The sequence below is a fragment of the Cebus imitator genome, unplaced genomic scaffold (assembly GCF_001604975.1).
Source record: "Cebus imitator isolate Cc_AM_T3 unplaced genomic scaffold, Cebus_imitator-1.0 Scaffold245, whole genome shotgun sequence".
Classification (NCBI taxonomy): domain Eukaryota; kingdom Metazoa; phylum Chordata; class Mammalia; order Primates; family Cebidae; genus Cebus; species Cebus imitator.
The window spans coordinates 841895-857735 of NW_016107560.1; the positions used below are offsets into that span (position 1 = coordinate 841895).

A 15841-nucleotide genomic window follows, 5' to 3' on the forward strand; every position below is an offset into this window, starting at 1 on the left:
CTTATTGTTGGTAATGGTTTATCCTTATTCCTTAGTCATCTGAAGCTTAGCTATGTGCTTAGGAGAGACCAGCTTCAGTGGGAAGAAAACACAAAACTCATGGCGTAAGATGTTACACAAATATTCAGGAAGATCTTAGAATATGACTTCAAAAGGATGCCATTTGCAGCAAAAAGAATTGGAAGGTTTCCACACAAAATAGGTTGATGATATTACATAAAATAGTGCAATTTCATTGCAAGACGAGCTACCTAAAAGCCACTTTTGAGAAAACAACCACTTAAATTTAGAAAAGAATTTCTTATAGGAAACTGTAATGCAATAATAAAATCCCTAAATCTTAACTCATGATTGAATTTTCTTATAAACTCTCCTATGTGACCACAATGTACTTCACATGTTTTCTAAGAGAAAAACATCAGTCTTTTACTGTTACACTTTCTTGGTTATTTAAAATCATTTTTATTGTACTACAGAATGTTTGTTTCTAAGTACATATGTAAATTAAAATTATTCTTGTTTACTTCTCTTGTCCTTTTCCTAGCATCAAAGTTTGCCATTCTGATTATTTTGTTGATATTCTCCTGTGTGATATTTAAATGAAAATAGACATTGGAGAATAGAATTCCCCATATCCTCATCAGATAGGCTCTAATAAACCCTTATTAAAATTGGCTTCAGGTATTAATATTATACTAATTTTGAAAAATACACAAGGATAAAACTGATAAATTTCTTTGGACAAAAATAGTGTGGAGGGACCTGGAAGCATTTGAGATTATAAAATAAAAAATACGATGTGTTTGTCTCAGCATAGGTTTGTAATAATATCGGCTTCTAATTGTATATCCTTCTGGAAAATCTAAAAAAGAAAAATACAAAAAGATATTTTATAAAAAATGTTTGTCAATTTCTATAGTTGATAATATAAATGTAAAAATAATATGAGTCTTATAAATAGTATTTATAAATAATATAAAGCAATATATTCCACATTTATACACCTCTAAAAGGTTTAAATTTGTCATATTTCACTTTCGTGTGAAGCTTTGTTTTAACTTTTAACACTTATACTTTTAAAATATTCACTGCTTGTATTTGTACCTACCAGCCCAGAGACTAGTATCAGTAATACATAGACTTTTTACTAAAACTCAAATATCTTGATAATATATGAGGTGTATAAGAATTGGTAGTAAAACCCTGTCTGCCTGAGTTTATAGGCATATGTGTTCCAGAAATAAAGCTTGTTTGACTTTTGTTTGTTGAATCCTGCCCTCATTAAACTTCTTATGTGAAAGGTGTCTGAATGGATTTTACAATCCTTAAAACTTATCTAAATCTGAAAATCTACCTTACATAGGTGAGAGCTATATTGATGATAGATTTCTAGATAACTGATGCATGGCAGTTTTTATCTTTGTCTCTTTGGTGCCATTTGATACGTATACCCAGTCCCCATGGCAGCAATGATCCCAACTTGTCCAGGAACTGAGACTTCTTTAGCCTTCCTGTAGGAAAGCAATGCTAATGGTGGTGTTACTAATATTTTGGCCCCAAAATGAATATTAAATATTGAATATTTTTCTTTTAATTACTAAATTCAAATTAACATATATATGTATATATACAAAAATAATTGTAATTGATTTGATTTCAAATAAAATCAAATCAGAATTATATTTTTATCTATGGAAAAATGGATTTTAACTGAATGTTAACACATTTTCATACTTGGGAACATTTAATTCATTGATTCAAACATTATTTTAAAAATCAAACTCACCACCTGTCTGTTATCTCTTTAATTATGCTTAGGGTTAAATTTGTGCTAGACTAAAATAAATATCCTAAATGAGAAAAATCAGTGTTTAGATTATTCATTCCTTTCCATAAGATGATTATATACTTACTGATTTATTGTATTCATATTAGCACTGTAGTATTCAAATGGTAAAATCCCAGATCCTGTGGACACTAGGTTGAAAGTTTCAGGACACCGATTACTGAAGTGTTCTTTGCCCTATCCTTAGAGGCCCTCAATTAACCTATATCTGAAGATTACCCAGTTCCCAGACAATTGTACTAAACTATAAATTCTAGCTGGCAGGAAGCACATAGGCTTTGCTGTAAAATATTTCGTTTTGTTTTCCAGAGTTCAGGTGCCAGTGCTTAAGTTCTCTCATTTTAACACATAGTTCAATGGAAATAAACAGTTATTAAACTTTGATGTCAAGGGTTATTAGACAGTAATGCAAGTAACTATCTCTACTTTTTATTTAACTGTTCAGCATGTGAAGAGGTGAAGTAAGGAAAACAAAAGTCTCTAATTTCCCATTAATAGTGAGAAAACCACTCTGTTGAAAAAAAATCTCTGAACCCAGTATTCATGCATTGTATTGGCTTGAGAAACCTGGGTTTTCAGAAATAACAGGTATATGAATTAAAAGAGAAATAAGCAGGCCACTAGTGTATCTTCAGTCAATTGCAGGAAATATTCATCTCTCAAATGTAAATCAGCATTTAATATGAATCTCTTCTTTATACTTTCTATTTCTCAATTCCCCCAAACAGTACTGTTGGAGTGCCATATTTTTTCTAAGAGAAGCAGTCAATATACTTAAAGGAAAGCTATACTTTGTGGGTCATAGTATAGTGGGGGCAACTTATTACTGGAAATAAATTTCTTTAAACAAACTTATTCTAAGATGAAGAGTTCACACTGTACTAAGATTGTTGGAAACACAAGTACAATGTGGTTTCTCATTGTCATCACACAGGCTCTCTTTGGAGAATTACGGCTTATATTCTTCATTCAAGGCTGATATATTCTCCTGACATTAATCAAAACAATGTGCAATCAAATAACTCTTTTTCTTCTTTACATTGTTTTCTAATGGAAAACTGTATTGCTTCTTTTTCCATCTACCAACATTCAGTGAATATTTTGTTAGTCAATGTCAGTAAGAAAGTATAAAGAGAATTTTGATAGATTTGTATCAGACATTTTTTAGTGGAGAATTTAAATTATTTCTCAATTTAAAATAAGTTTCATTGTATTTGGAACTAATATTTATGAACCTAACTGAGAATATTTATTTTGTTCCTACTTGAAAAAGTTTCTTGTATACATATGAAACAGATTATTATTGTAAATTTCATAGATAATAAGAAACATGTCACACTGATTCTGTTTACAGAAACAGAACTAACATGCATTTTTAGAAGAAATGATAAGATGTTATTTTCAGAGGTTTAACAATTATGTAGCCCAAGAGAGGAAATAGAAACATTTTGGGGATTTAAAGTAGTAATATGAGTTATAAAACAAAATTTATTCTGAGAAAACTGTCAAGAAAAGTACATAAATAAATAAACAATAAATGATCAACTAATTAAGATAAATAATTTAAAAATTATTGTGAAAACTGTTTTTTTAACCTAGAAAAAATACACAGACCAAAGAGAAAATATATTTATAAAACAAAATTACGTGAAGAATTTATACATTCCAAAAAAAGCCAAAACATATGGTGTAAAATATTCATTTAAAATACTTATAAAATGTAATTTGGAAAAAATGGAAATGCATAGTAAAAGTATGTGGCATGATATTTTCAAACATTAAATACAATATTGAGATAGATCTTAAAACATTAGGAATAACACAAAAACATGAAGAATAAAATATAGAAAACAAAATATGTACTTATAAAAGAATAAACATAATATATGTTCAGCATTTGCCAAATGAATGAATGATATTGGAAAGTCAACCTAAAATGTCTGAAAGTTTTTATCATGTAGAAATTCACTCACTCTATTCATTTATTCAATAAATATTCATTGGATATTTATTATATAATTTAAAGATTGATGGTATGTTTCCTTTTGTCAAGGCACTTACAGTCTAACACAGCAGGATAAGGTAAATAAAAATGAAATATAATTTCGATACAAAGCAATACATAAGTGGCATTTCTGAGATGTAGAAAATAAAACATTTATTTCTGTTTAATAAATATTATTTATGTTCAGTAAATAAAATATTTATTGGTTATATTCATAAAAGATATATTTATATAACCAATATATATATAACCAATATATTCAGAGATCTCACATGTAAAGCCCATAGGATGTCCTACAGTCAAAGGCCTTTGGGTAAAAAGATGAGTATGCCAAAGTCTCCATCCACAAGGAATTCAGTTTTTACTAGACAGAGAAAAGAAAACAATTAAAATATAATGTGATACTTATCATAGTAAAAGCATACCTAAATTGCTCTGCATGGAAGCATAATAAAAGGCCATCCATTGCTGCACAGAGGAGGAATTGTTTTACCTATATTGAAACAGTGATCAAGATACATGCATAAGGTAGTAAAAGGTGAAAAAGTATTTCATGTAAAGAGTATGCCTTCTATAGAAGACATGGGGACACAAATAATTGAGAACTACAAGAAGCAACAAAATATATGTTCAGAAAATGAAGAAATGCATTATATTTCTGACCATTTAAGAAAAGAACCATTATTTCTCTTTCTTTCTCACTCAATCTCTTGGTAACATATTTTGCAAAAAGTTAATACATGATATATACATCCATATATAACATTACTTAAAAGCTATGTATGCATATACATAAATGTACTGTGTATATAGATACATGCATACATCTACATCTACAAATATATACATATATACACACATATGTGTACTGGTTGAGATTTAGTATTTCCAAATAGATAATACCGAAGACTTTAAAGAAAAAATATTCACCACCAACAAAATACATATAAGGTAGCTCTCAGTCTTTTAGAGCAAGATTAATACTAGAGAAAAATAAATAAAACTTAGTTCTGAAGGAAGAAGGCTGATATGTCTTCATGTAGCTAAGTTTCCTTTATAAAAGAAGGCAACAAAATACTTTTAAATCTGCAACCATAAAAATATGTCATATAGTTATCCTTTATAAATAAATTGTCTTGTATATGAACAATGATAAGTGAAAAGCAATGCTCAATAAGGAAGAGACTGTGGCTGAATATCTATCTTAGTAAACATCAAATTCAGTTAAGCATTTAAAAAAGGCCTTGATAATGGCTTTACAAATTATATCAAAATTACAACTTTTTTTCTTGTAGCAAAATGATTCATAATACACAAAGCAAAATAAAGAGAGGCAGTGTTTACAACACCAAATTGAATTAACTAAAACTGGCTGGGCTCCGTGGCTCACGCTTGTAATCCCAGCATTTTGGGAGGCTGAGGCAGGTGGATCACCTGATGTCAGGAGTTCAAGATCAGCTTGGCCAACATGGCAAAGCCCCGTCTCTACTAAAAATACAAAAATTAGCTGGGTGCCTGTAATCTCAGCTACTGGGGGGCTGAGGCAGGGAGAATTGCTTGACTCCAGGAGGCAGAGGTTGCAGTGAGCCAAGATATCATGCCAATGCACTCCAGCTTAGGGGACAGAGCAAGACTCTGTCTCAAAAACAACAACAATAAAAAATTAACTAAAACTGTGAATCAGTATGTGTGCTAGCAGAATGGGACAAAACATAGATAATTTTCATAGAGTAGATTTTTCAATTTTTACAGCTGAATATTTGTTTTACAATATGATAGTAATATTTCAAACAGAAGTTGATAAAACATATTAGTAGACTTAATGTATTTTATCTCCTAATTACCATAGGAAAATTTCTGGGAGTAGAAAATAAATAGTGAACACTAAACAGTGTGAAAGGAACAAGGTTAAAAAAAAGTAAGATTCAAGAAGATAAAAAGTTAGGACATTGAAAAAATCAACTGAGGTGCTACTTATAAAAAAACAATAAAACAAGAAATACTTTGACAGTGAAAATATATGTGATGATTTATCAGCAAATTCAAAGACCTAAATAATGGAAGTAAAGTAAGTGTGATTAATAATACATATAGGAAGTTTAGGTAAAAAGTAATTAGAATAAAAAGTTATTTTTATCAGTAAAAACACCATCTACAATTAAAAGATTTGACAATTATAAACCTCTATAATATAATCTAATTATATTATTTAGACTATTAAAAATAAAAGCTAAATTGTTATATAGTTGTCTTATGGAAACTACCATGAACTGTAAGAAGAAAGATCACAAGTGAAGCAATGATTTGTGAAAGGTATTTGGCAACATGTAGTAATAATCTTAACAACTGAGATTATTTGTGCTCTGTCATTCTAATTCTAGAAATTTGTTTTTAAGATAAAATGTGTGGGCAAATATTTATAAATAAATGTGTGTATTAAGGCCTTGTAATGATGATATCACAATATGTTCATATGATCATTTTGTGTAGTCATTAAAATTATGGCTTTGATTATCTTTGATGCCAGGAGAAAATGCTTTCAATAATGTATGAACAGAATATAATTAGTAATTGTCATAATAATTATAGCATACTTATAAACACACTATGTTGAATACTTTTTCATTTAATCTTCACCATAGTTTATGAAGTAGATACTATTATTTCCCATTTACAGATGGGAGAATTGAGACATAAAGAAGTAATATGTCCAAGTCACCTGATGGTAAGTGGTGGACATATAATAGGATCCAGATAGTCAAACACCCTGTCCAAAAGCTGGGCCATTAACTACAAGGCTATGATGTAAATTATGCAAGGAATGTATGAGGAAAGATAAATGACAGAGAAAAAGGGGCACTACAGTATTAACGATGTTTGACTATGGATGTATTCATAGGTTCAGAGTTTAAATTGATCTTTTTTTATATCTTTTGCATATTTTATAATTTGGTGACAATTAATATGTGTTCTTTTTCTGACCACAAGAGGATATTAAAGAGCCAATCAGAACAAAAGATGAAAATGAACAAGCCATAATTTTCCATAGCTCCTATGACTTTTGATGCACATTCATATTTCTTATATCTAATTGAATCCTTATACTTAGAATGACCCTATAATTTATTATCCAAATTATGCAAATCATTACATTTTTTCTTCGTACAAGAGAGTATTATTAATGAAGACAGTACCTGGGCAAACCAGGATGTAGAGCCACCATAGATAATACAATTCTGTAAGGTCAACAGTGCTTAGGCATCTTAATTTCATTTCATAGCTAAAAAAAAAAAAAAATACTTCAAAGACTTGATCAAATCTTATGACAAAATAGTGGTTCCCAAATAGACAAAAATAGATTGCCATTACTTAGTCCATCGGTTTTGCCGTTAAAACAAAACCTCTGATGACAATTTCCTCAGTGGAAGAAAGTTTTGAATCATATAGTCAACAATCTAGGAATATATAAAATTGTATTTGACTGAAAATTTTAAAGCCACTGATATTTCTGAAATTTCATAATATTATGCTAAGAAAGCTGAGATTTACAAAAGAGAATAACTAATAGTTGTGAATATAGGAAATTGTAGATTCATATAATATGCATTTGTGTCAGAACTCCAAAAGCACTAGAAAAGCAACTAACCAAGAATGAAACTAGAGAAGTATTTTTAGGTGATAAGATCAGTGAACATTTAGCTAAATTATTTTAAAAGTAATCATGGATGGTGGCATTATGTGAAATGGGAAATTCTTTTTTTAGTTACTTGGTTAGGAAGTTGAAAACTTTCTAAGATTTTATTAGATAGACAACAGTGGGCAAATGGTGTTTGTCAATGGTTTGGCTGGTAGAACTACACATCTGAAAATCCAAGCTATTTGGTCAATGGTTAAAAAAAAAAAAAGAGTAAGATCTAAGGGAACGAATGCATGATAAGTATTAATTGTAGACCAGGTATAGAAAAGTGACCGCAAAATACTATCCGCAGGTGTATCTTGTTTAGCCAAAAGGGTATTTGCAAATGATTTTGAATTTGATATACTTTAAGCAGATCAGCAGGCATTCTAGTTTTGGCAACCCTTGTCCTTCCCTATCCAGGTCCCTAGCAGGCACTCTACTAGCTCTGGTGGTGCCTTACTGGAGGCTCAACTAAAGCACCTGCTCTGGGAACATGCAGCCCCAAGCACACAGCTGTGGGAAAAGCAGGATTGGGATTTGACCCTACTTTCTACTGTGCCTTGATATTTTGGGAGATTTAAAAACTCCATACCCTTGCATAGAAATTCTTACTACGGCCCTGTACATGATCATTTTGCACATTGATATGACCTGCTTGGCCCCTGAAGCCTTTCATTATTGACTCTGAAATAGAATTAGACTCTGTCTTTAGGACATTGTCATAAGCATAGTCTAATGTAAAGAAATGTAATTGGTTAGTAGGTTATTTAGTTTGGAAAGAGTACTGAATTATTTCACTTTTTCCTTTATTAACACAAACATGAGGAATATACAGTATTTAATAGTGAAAGGAAAATTAACATCATATGAGGAAATACGGCAAAGAGGTTATGCTGACAGGACCTTCGTTAGGATATTTAATTAGACCAGAGTAAATAATACCTGCTAAATCAGTGTCATTTAAAAAAGACTTAATTTATATACAGAGACTTATTTTAAAGATAATTTGATAGTTTTCCTCTGCTTTGCAAAAAATAAATTGAATACTTGTCTAGGAAACTATGGAAGACACATTTTGTTATTAATGACTCATAGGTTTGAGACAGTGAGGAAAAAGAACTGATTTCACATCTTCTTTTGCCTCTGCTGTTCTTTACTGGTGATCATTGTGATATAACAGAGCAATGGTGCAACTGTCAATAAACCATCTAATCTGTACATTTTGTGACATGTCTTCAGGAGGCTTGTCTGTGCTATCTCATAGTCTGTGTTTAGTGAATACATGTTTAAACACATATGACCTAATCTATCAGAAGGTAGTAGTTAAAGTTCATATTCAATGGAGTACAGAAGAAAGTATTGAAATGCATTATTCAGATGAGATTTTACTGTCTTCTCCTTTCTTGGGAGCATTTTAAAATGTGCAAAGATGTGTTTTTAAATCTCCAAAGATAATTCTGGGCACGGTTTTATCCTACCAGGGGTGGTGCAAAATACTAGTCAATGCTTTCCTTAAGCCTGCCTTTACCTATTAATTTATCTTGGATCCCTAGATTTTGCTTTATCTTTTAGCTTTGTCTGTATGGCATGTTATCTTTATAATGAGAGGATGAGATAGATCCATTACAGTAAAAGATATATGCTATTAATGAGTTTCTAGCCAGCTATCAAGGTATCATCAAATGTGGTTTATCTTGGTGAATGAAAGCTTGAATGGAAAATTAAGCTCCCATGCTGACTGTAGAAGTTCAGTGGATCATTTTGTTCTTTAATGTTTCACTTCACTGAACACACTTCACAGAGCAGTGAATCATGCTTAAAACAAGCTGCCTTTACTTCAATGACAGCAGATAATGCAGCAGAGGTGAATAATAAGTGTTGGCAGTCTTAACTTGCTCTTGCAGTACTCTCTCCCAGGTGCCTGATGGACAATTTACAAAGTATATATGCTATTTTATAGATTGGAACGTGGGATCCAGCCAGTGGCCTGAATATGACAGAAAGTCAAAAGGGAAAGCCAGCAAATATCACAGATTCCTTATCCAATCGTTCTTTGATTGTTACCACCATTTTGGTAAGTATTTGCTTTTCCATTATTTTTAGATAAGTGTAGATGAACACAGAAATGCATAGAAAAGGACATTATAATTGGAACAGTAATGAACAGAATGCAATGTATTTTACAGTTATTTAGCAATTACTGTACAACAGATGAGTCAATGTTAATTTAGTCACAGTTTTCTTAGTCTTTAATGATCTAAATTGTATTAATGTTTGGGCTGTTTATGTTGATTAATAATATAGCTTAATATATTACTGGAAATCTTTTCATTTCTACAAAATTGAAGAGTTGCCAATGTCAAGACTTGAAAAATACATGCAGCTGTATAAATATAGTTAAGTGATGAGCAAAATTTGAACTTTGCTTCTGCTTTTACTTTCTGTGAATATATTTCAAAGGGAATGGCATTTATTTTTCAGAAATTTTTCTCATTGTAATTATCTTTTAACCTTATTTTCAATTGTATTGTTCTCATCTTGGAAAATTAATTTTACTTTATGAATGTCCCTAATGTAACCAAATGACAAGTGCTTTTTAAAGCCAGAAATATTTTCACCACTGATAGACTTAAATTAATATTGCTAATCTAGATGTTTTTACTCCTCTTATATCTATATATTTTAATTAGATCACACAGTAACATTCACTTATGCCCACTATGCCATTTGCAAAAGGGAATTTAAATTTAGGATAAGCAAATAGCTCTTATATTACTTAGTCAGTACTTTTCACCTACAGAATAAGCTTATCAATGCCCATTCTTATTAATCCCCAGGTAGTCAGTAAACATGTGAGAGAAATGTCCAGAACAAGCTACCATAAACGTTTAGCATTTATATAATTTCTAAATTTCATTTATGGTGGGAAATCAAGTGAAGAGGAATATATATTCTTATCCCTTTAGTAGCAACAAGGAATATCAGATCTGTAGGCAAGTCAAAATGAAATAGCTTGGGTTAAAGCCTTTTGATAATGAAACAAAGCTGATAATCATGAAGTGACAGTATGGAAGTCATAAGGTTTTTTAACCACTCCATGACTAAGAACTTCAGTGGATTCTTGCTCCCTCTGTCACATCCAAACATCAAAGACACTCATTTACTTAATTTTATATCTTCCTTTTTTTAAAAAAATAACTCCTGTAGCCACCAAACTAGCCCTCTCCTTCAGTCAAAATGTTCTCACAGCACAATTACGCATCCTATTTCTGGTCTATATGCCACTATGTTCTGAATATCATTACCTCCTGCTGGGACTATTGCAGTAGCCATGTACCTATTCTTTCTGCCTCCGGCCTTCCTCCTTTGCAGTACACCCCAGTCCCACCATAAAAGTCTAATTTTGTTTCAGGCAGATGATGACTGCTTGGACCAGGACAACATCAACAACAACAACAAAGAACAATGACGGTCTAATTGTGTCATTTCTCTGCTTCCTTGTTATGCAAATCTTTAGATAATCCTTATTGACCATGAAAAAGCCAGCAAATTTAAATGTTTACACACAGGGTCTTCTATGGTCTTGCTCTCTCTCATTTTTTTTTATCTACACTTACCATTATTTCCTTACAGGAACCCTGTGTTTTAATTGAATTGTGATAACCAGTTAGCCTGCAATGTAGTTGTGTAACCCTCTTCCCTTTCTCTGCTATGTGCTTATCTCAATTTCTGAGATATAGTATTCATCAGTAATATATGATTTAATATTGCTATTATGCTATTCTTATTTCATGTGTGCATTATTTTCCCAAACATCACTAAACATTCCTTGGAGGAATAGAATTAAATTATGTCTTCTGTTTTTACAGCATATGTACCCCTGCAATAATCATAGGATCAATAATTCTGGGTAGAAAACATCTGTAATCCTCAGTAATCTGGCCCCTACACTCCTTTCTATCTTCTCCCTAATCCAGCCAAACTCTCAAATATATCACTTATTATATAGCTGCAAATCTTCGCTCAATAATAATAATTCTTCTTCTTCTTCTTCTTCTTCTTCTTCTTCTTCTTCTTCTTCTTCTTCTTCTTCTTCCTTCTTCTTCTTCCTCCTCCTCCTCCTCCTCCTCCTCCTCCTCCTCCTCTTCTTCTTCTTCTTCTTTTCTTCTTCTTCTTCTTCAAGGGAATCTTGCTCTGTCACCAGCTGGAGTGTAGTGGCGCGATCTTGGCTTACTGCAACCTCTGCCTCCTGGGTTGAAGCGATTCTCCTGCCTCAGCCTCCTAAGTGGCTGGGACTAAAGACATGCGCTACCATGTTCAGCTATTTTTTTTTTTTTTTGTATTTTTAGTAGAGACAGGGTTTCATCATGTTAGCCAGGATGGTCTTGATCTCTTTGACTTGGCCTTTCAAAGTGCTCAGATTACAGGTGTGAGCCACCGTACCCGGCTCACTAAATTCTTTATGTTCTGCAGTAAAAACCCTATTCATTCTGTCGAATTCATCTCAAATGCTATCCACTCCATGAAAATCTTTGACAGCTCCATTAAGTTATCTGTGTCTTGGGGAGAAGGAGGAAGTTTGTATACTTTATGTACCAGAATACTCCATCATGGTATTACATTTTTTTTAATTTAAAAATCTATATGTTTGTGTCTTCATTTGACATAAGCTATACAAGGCCTATAATCAAATTTTATACTTTCTGATTTCTCAATGTCAGAGAAAAGTGCCTTGGGTATAACAAGCACTCAATAAATATTTTTTCAAATTAAATTAAATAAATGATATTTAATTAAACGGGAAATTAGAGAAAGTATAGAATCTTCAAATGACTATATTTAAATATTTTTCAAGTGTGCAGTTTATTAAAATTATCTAATACAAATAAAGAAGGTGATTAAGAGTACCCATTTAATTTCTCAATCTTGCTTCAGTATGCAGTGTTATTTTTTGAGGAGCATTCAGATATTATTTCTCAATCAATTTTATATCTCTCCTATGAAGAAGTGGTATCTAATTTTATCTTTATATCACAATCAGCTATGAAACTTTAATAAATATACTACTGCCCAAAAAATACCTCATATTATTTGAAACAGTATTTCTGGACTTTGAATCTTGGACATTTTCATTTTTTAAAGTTTCATAGGTAACGCTAATCTGTAACCATGATTAAGAACTACAGCTCAGATTATTACTCCATGCAAATAAAATGTAAGGTCAACTATGCAACATGTACTAAGCTCACATTTTAGTAAACAGATTATTTAAATTGTAGAGTATGCCACACTACTTGTTTCTGAAATAGTCTAATATTTCCTTAAAGGATAAAATAAAGAAATTTTATTTTTATATCTTTGTTTTAAAAAATTCTTTTTTCTGAATAGTCAAGAAAAGAACAGATTTGAAGAGACTATTTACCTTATTTATGTAAGCTTATGCATGATATAATTTACTGGTATTTCATTTATATTTTATGGAGAAATTATGATCTTTTGATTGATGTTATGATTGTTTTGTTCTTTTCTCTTGAAATGTCTTAGAGGAAATTCTGGCTACATTATGAATAATGACATTTCTTCCATATCCCTATCAAGGGAAGGAGACACAAGGAGATGTTAACTTATGCTTCTTGTTCAACATTTTTATTTTCTGTGTTTAAAAAATGATGAATTTTTAAATTTAATTTAATTAGTTTGTGGAATTCAGCACTATCCACAAACTAATTATAATCAGCTCTATTTCTCATGAATTTTATTCATTTACTTTTTAAATTTTATTCTTTTATTTGATGAAGATATACTGAATAATAATGATATACCAAGCACTATATTTAAAGCTAACAAAATAGATATTGTGTCTTCCCTTATTCAGCTTAGAAAATAGCAGGGATTCATATGGAGAGTTATATACAAACACACGCATACAAGCACGTACAACTTATAATTAAGATATGAGAGAAAAGTAAATGGTATGGTGCTTTAATATACAGGATAATTTTGAGTTATACTAGAGGTCAAGAATGAAAGGACAAGTCAGATTAGGACTCATAGTAGAATAGACAGCTGAGACCTAGTGTATGAGGAGGAATTAACAAGGTAAAGAAAGGGCAAGGGAGTATTCTAGGCAAAGGGAACACCATATGCAAGGATCCTAAAGCAGAAAAATGCCTAGAAAATTTTGCAGAATTGAAAGAGCATGATGACTGGTTTTCATGCATTAATCTGCTTCTCAGCTATATCCAATATAAATGTATTAATATGGTCTATTACAAAAAAATAATAGCAGACATTTATTACATGGCTATTGTGTGCCAGACATAGTTTAAAACACTATCCATGGATTTATTAGTTTACTTGTAATAATAAGCTTTTGAAGTAGATACCATTACTTATAGTATTATATCTTTAAAAATTCTTTTTTTTATGTTAGAAAGCTAATGTCTATCTAACCTAAGTAATTTCCTCATGATCACATAGCTAAAAGGTGGAGCAGTTGTAGAGTTTCAACTAATCTGTTTATCCAACCTGAGCAGCTGAAACTATAAAATGAAAATTATAGTGGTCAAATATGGAAAAGCCTAACACCTATAGTTTATTATCAAAATAGCATCTTAAGGAGAATTGTTTACGTAAAGCAATGTTTGTCATTCAGAAGTCCCACATATCCTAGAACCTTGTGATGCCCAAAGATGTGCCCCAAACATCTAAGCGTTTTTCTCTACAGAGAATATTATTTAGGCTACTCTTGCCTGACTATGTTGAGTTTCTAGTTTCTGTGGTCTCCTTATTTTGTACTTAGTTTTCTTTTAACTTCTTTAAACTATAGTCTCAGATTCTCCTGAGAAATCAAAATAGTATTGGAGCTTATCTGATTTTTTTCTCTTAAGAATTGCAATGCTTACACGTTTCTACTCCACATCAACAACATGACCTAGACACAGTACATTGTATGGGTATAGCACATTGCATGATGTGGTAAATTTATATTAGAAAGCATTTAGCATTTATTTTATTTAACTTTTTTATTTTTGAATTAAGATTTATGACATAAATTTGGAGGTTTATGGATCATTATCTACAGGTCTATGCCTAAAACTCAGGTTTATTTATGCTCTAATTTTAATATTGTTTGTGATTCTCCATATTGCCTCTCTTGTCTTTAAATTTCAATTTCAGTTGTTAAAATTCTCTGTTTTTCTGTGTTTATTATTAATAATAACTATCATCTTTCAAATCATATTTTCATTTATGATAATTTTATTGCATAGAGATTGTTAAAATATAAGTTACTAGTTGCTGAAAATGATAAAAATACAATTTTTCAGCAAGTTGTAGAGAGATTTTAAAATATAACATGGGCTAAACTTTCAGTTTATAACCTGATTATTGTTACTGCTGTTACCTAGGGGAAGTTTCAGGGGACTAAATATTATTTTATTTATTTATTTATTTATTTATTTATTTATTTATTTATTTTTGAGACAGTCTTGCTCTGTCACCCAGGCTGGAATGCAATGGTGCCATCTCGGCTCACTGCAACTTCTGCCTCCTGGGTTCAAGCGATTCTCCTGCTTCAGCCCCTTGAGTACCTGGGGTTACAGGCACCAGCCATCATGCCCAGCTAATTTTTTTTGGTATTTTTGTAGAGACAGTATTTCACCATGTTGGCCAGGCTGGTCTTGAACTCCTGACCTCAAGTGATCTGCCCACCTCGGCCTCCCAAACTGCTGGGATTACAGGCATCAGCCACTGTGCCTGACCATGAGTAAGTTCTTTAGTTGTGACTAGTGAGATTTTGGTGTAACCAACACCCGAGTGGTATGTACTGTATCCAATTCTGTAGTCTTTTATCCCTTACACCCTCCCACCCTTTCCCCCAAGTTCCCAAAGTCCATTGTATCATTCTTATGCATTTGCATCCTCATAGCTTAGCTCCCATTTATGTGTGAGAACGTGCAATATTTGGTTTCCCATTCCTGAGTTACTTCACTTAGAATAATGGACTCCAGTTATTCAAGTTCTTATACAAAATGCCTATTTTTCCTCTAAATTCTTGGTTTTCAGTAGACATTTTTCAATCCTGTCTTAACATGTTGAGTGTTTCTCACTGTGCTATTCCTGTATAATAATTAATTTTTGTCCATCAAAAGTTTAGTAGCATTTAAATGCCACCACACATGTTCCTTTTCTTGTTGACTAGTAGCACTTTAGCATGCAAATGACGATGCATTTGGTAACTTTTTCGGGAAAGCATTTACTCCCAAGGAGATTTCTTCTCCCCAGTGGCTCAGTGAATTTAACAAATGCA

General features: G+C 31.6%; 1 protein-coding gene across 5 annotated transcripts in view; it reads left to right on the forward strand.

The window, feature by feature from the left end:
• The window catches only part of GRIK2 (glutamate ionotropic receptor kainate type subunit 2), a 729530-nt gene that overhangs the window by 433423 nt on the left and 280266 nt on the right, over window positions 1-15841 (forward strand). For all 5 annotated transcript variants that reach the window (XM_017498581.2, XM_037727899.1, XM_037727898.1 and 2 more), the window contains exon 10: window positions 9491-9604. In XM_017498581.2, coding sequence (XP_017354070.1) covers window positions 9491-9604 — 114 coding nt within the window. The remainder of the gene's footprint in view (window positions 1-9490; window positions 9605-15841) is intronic.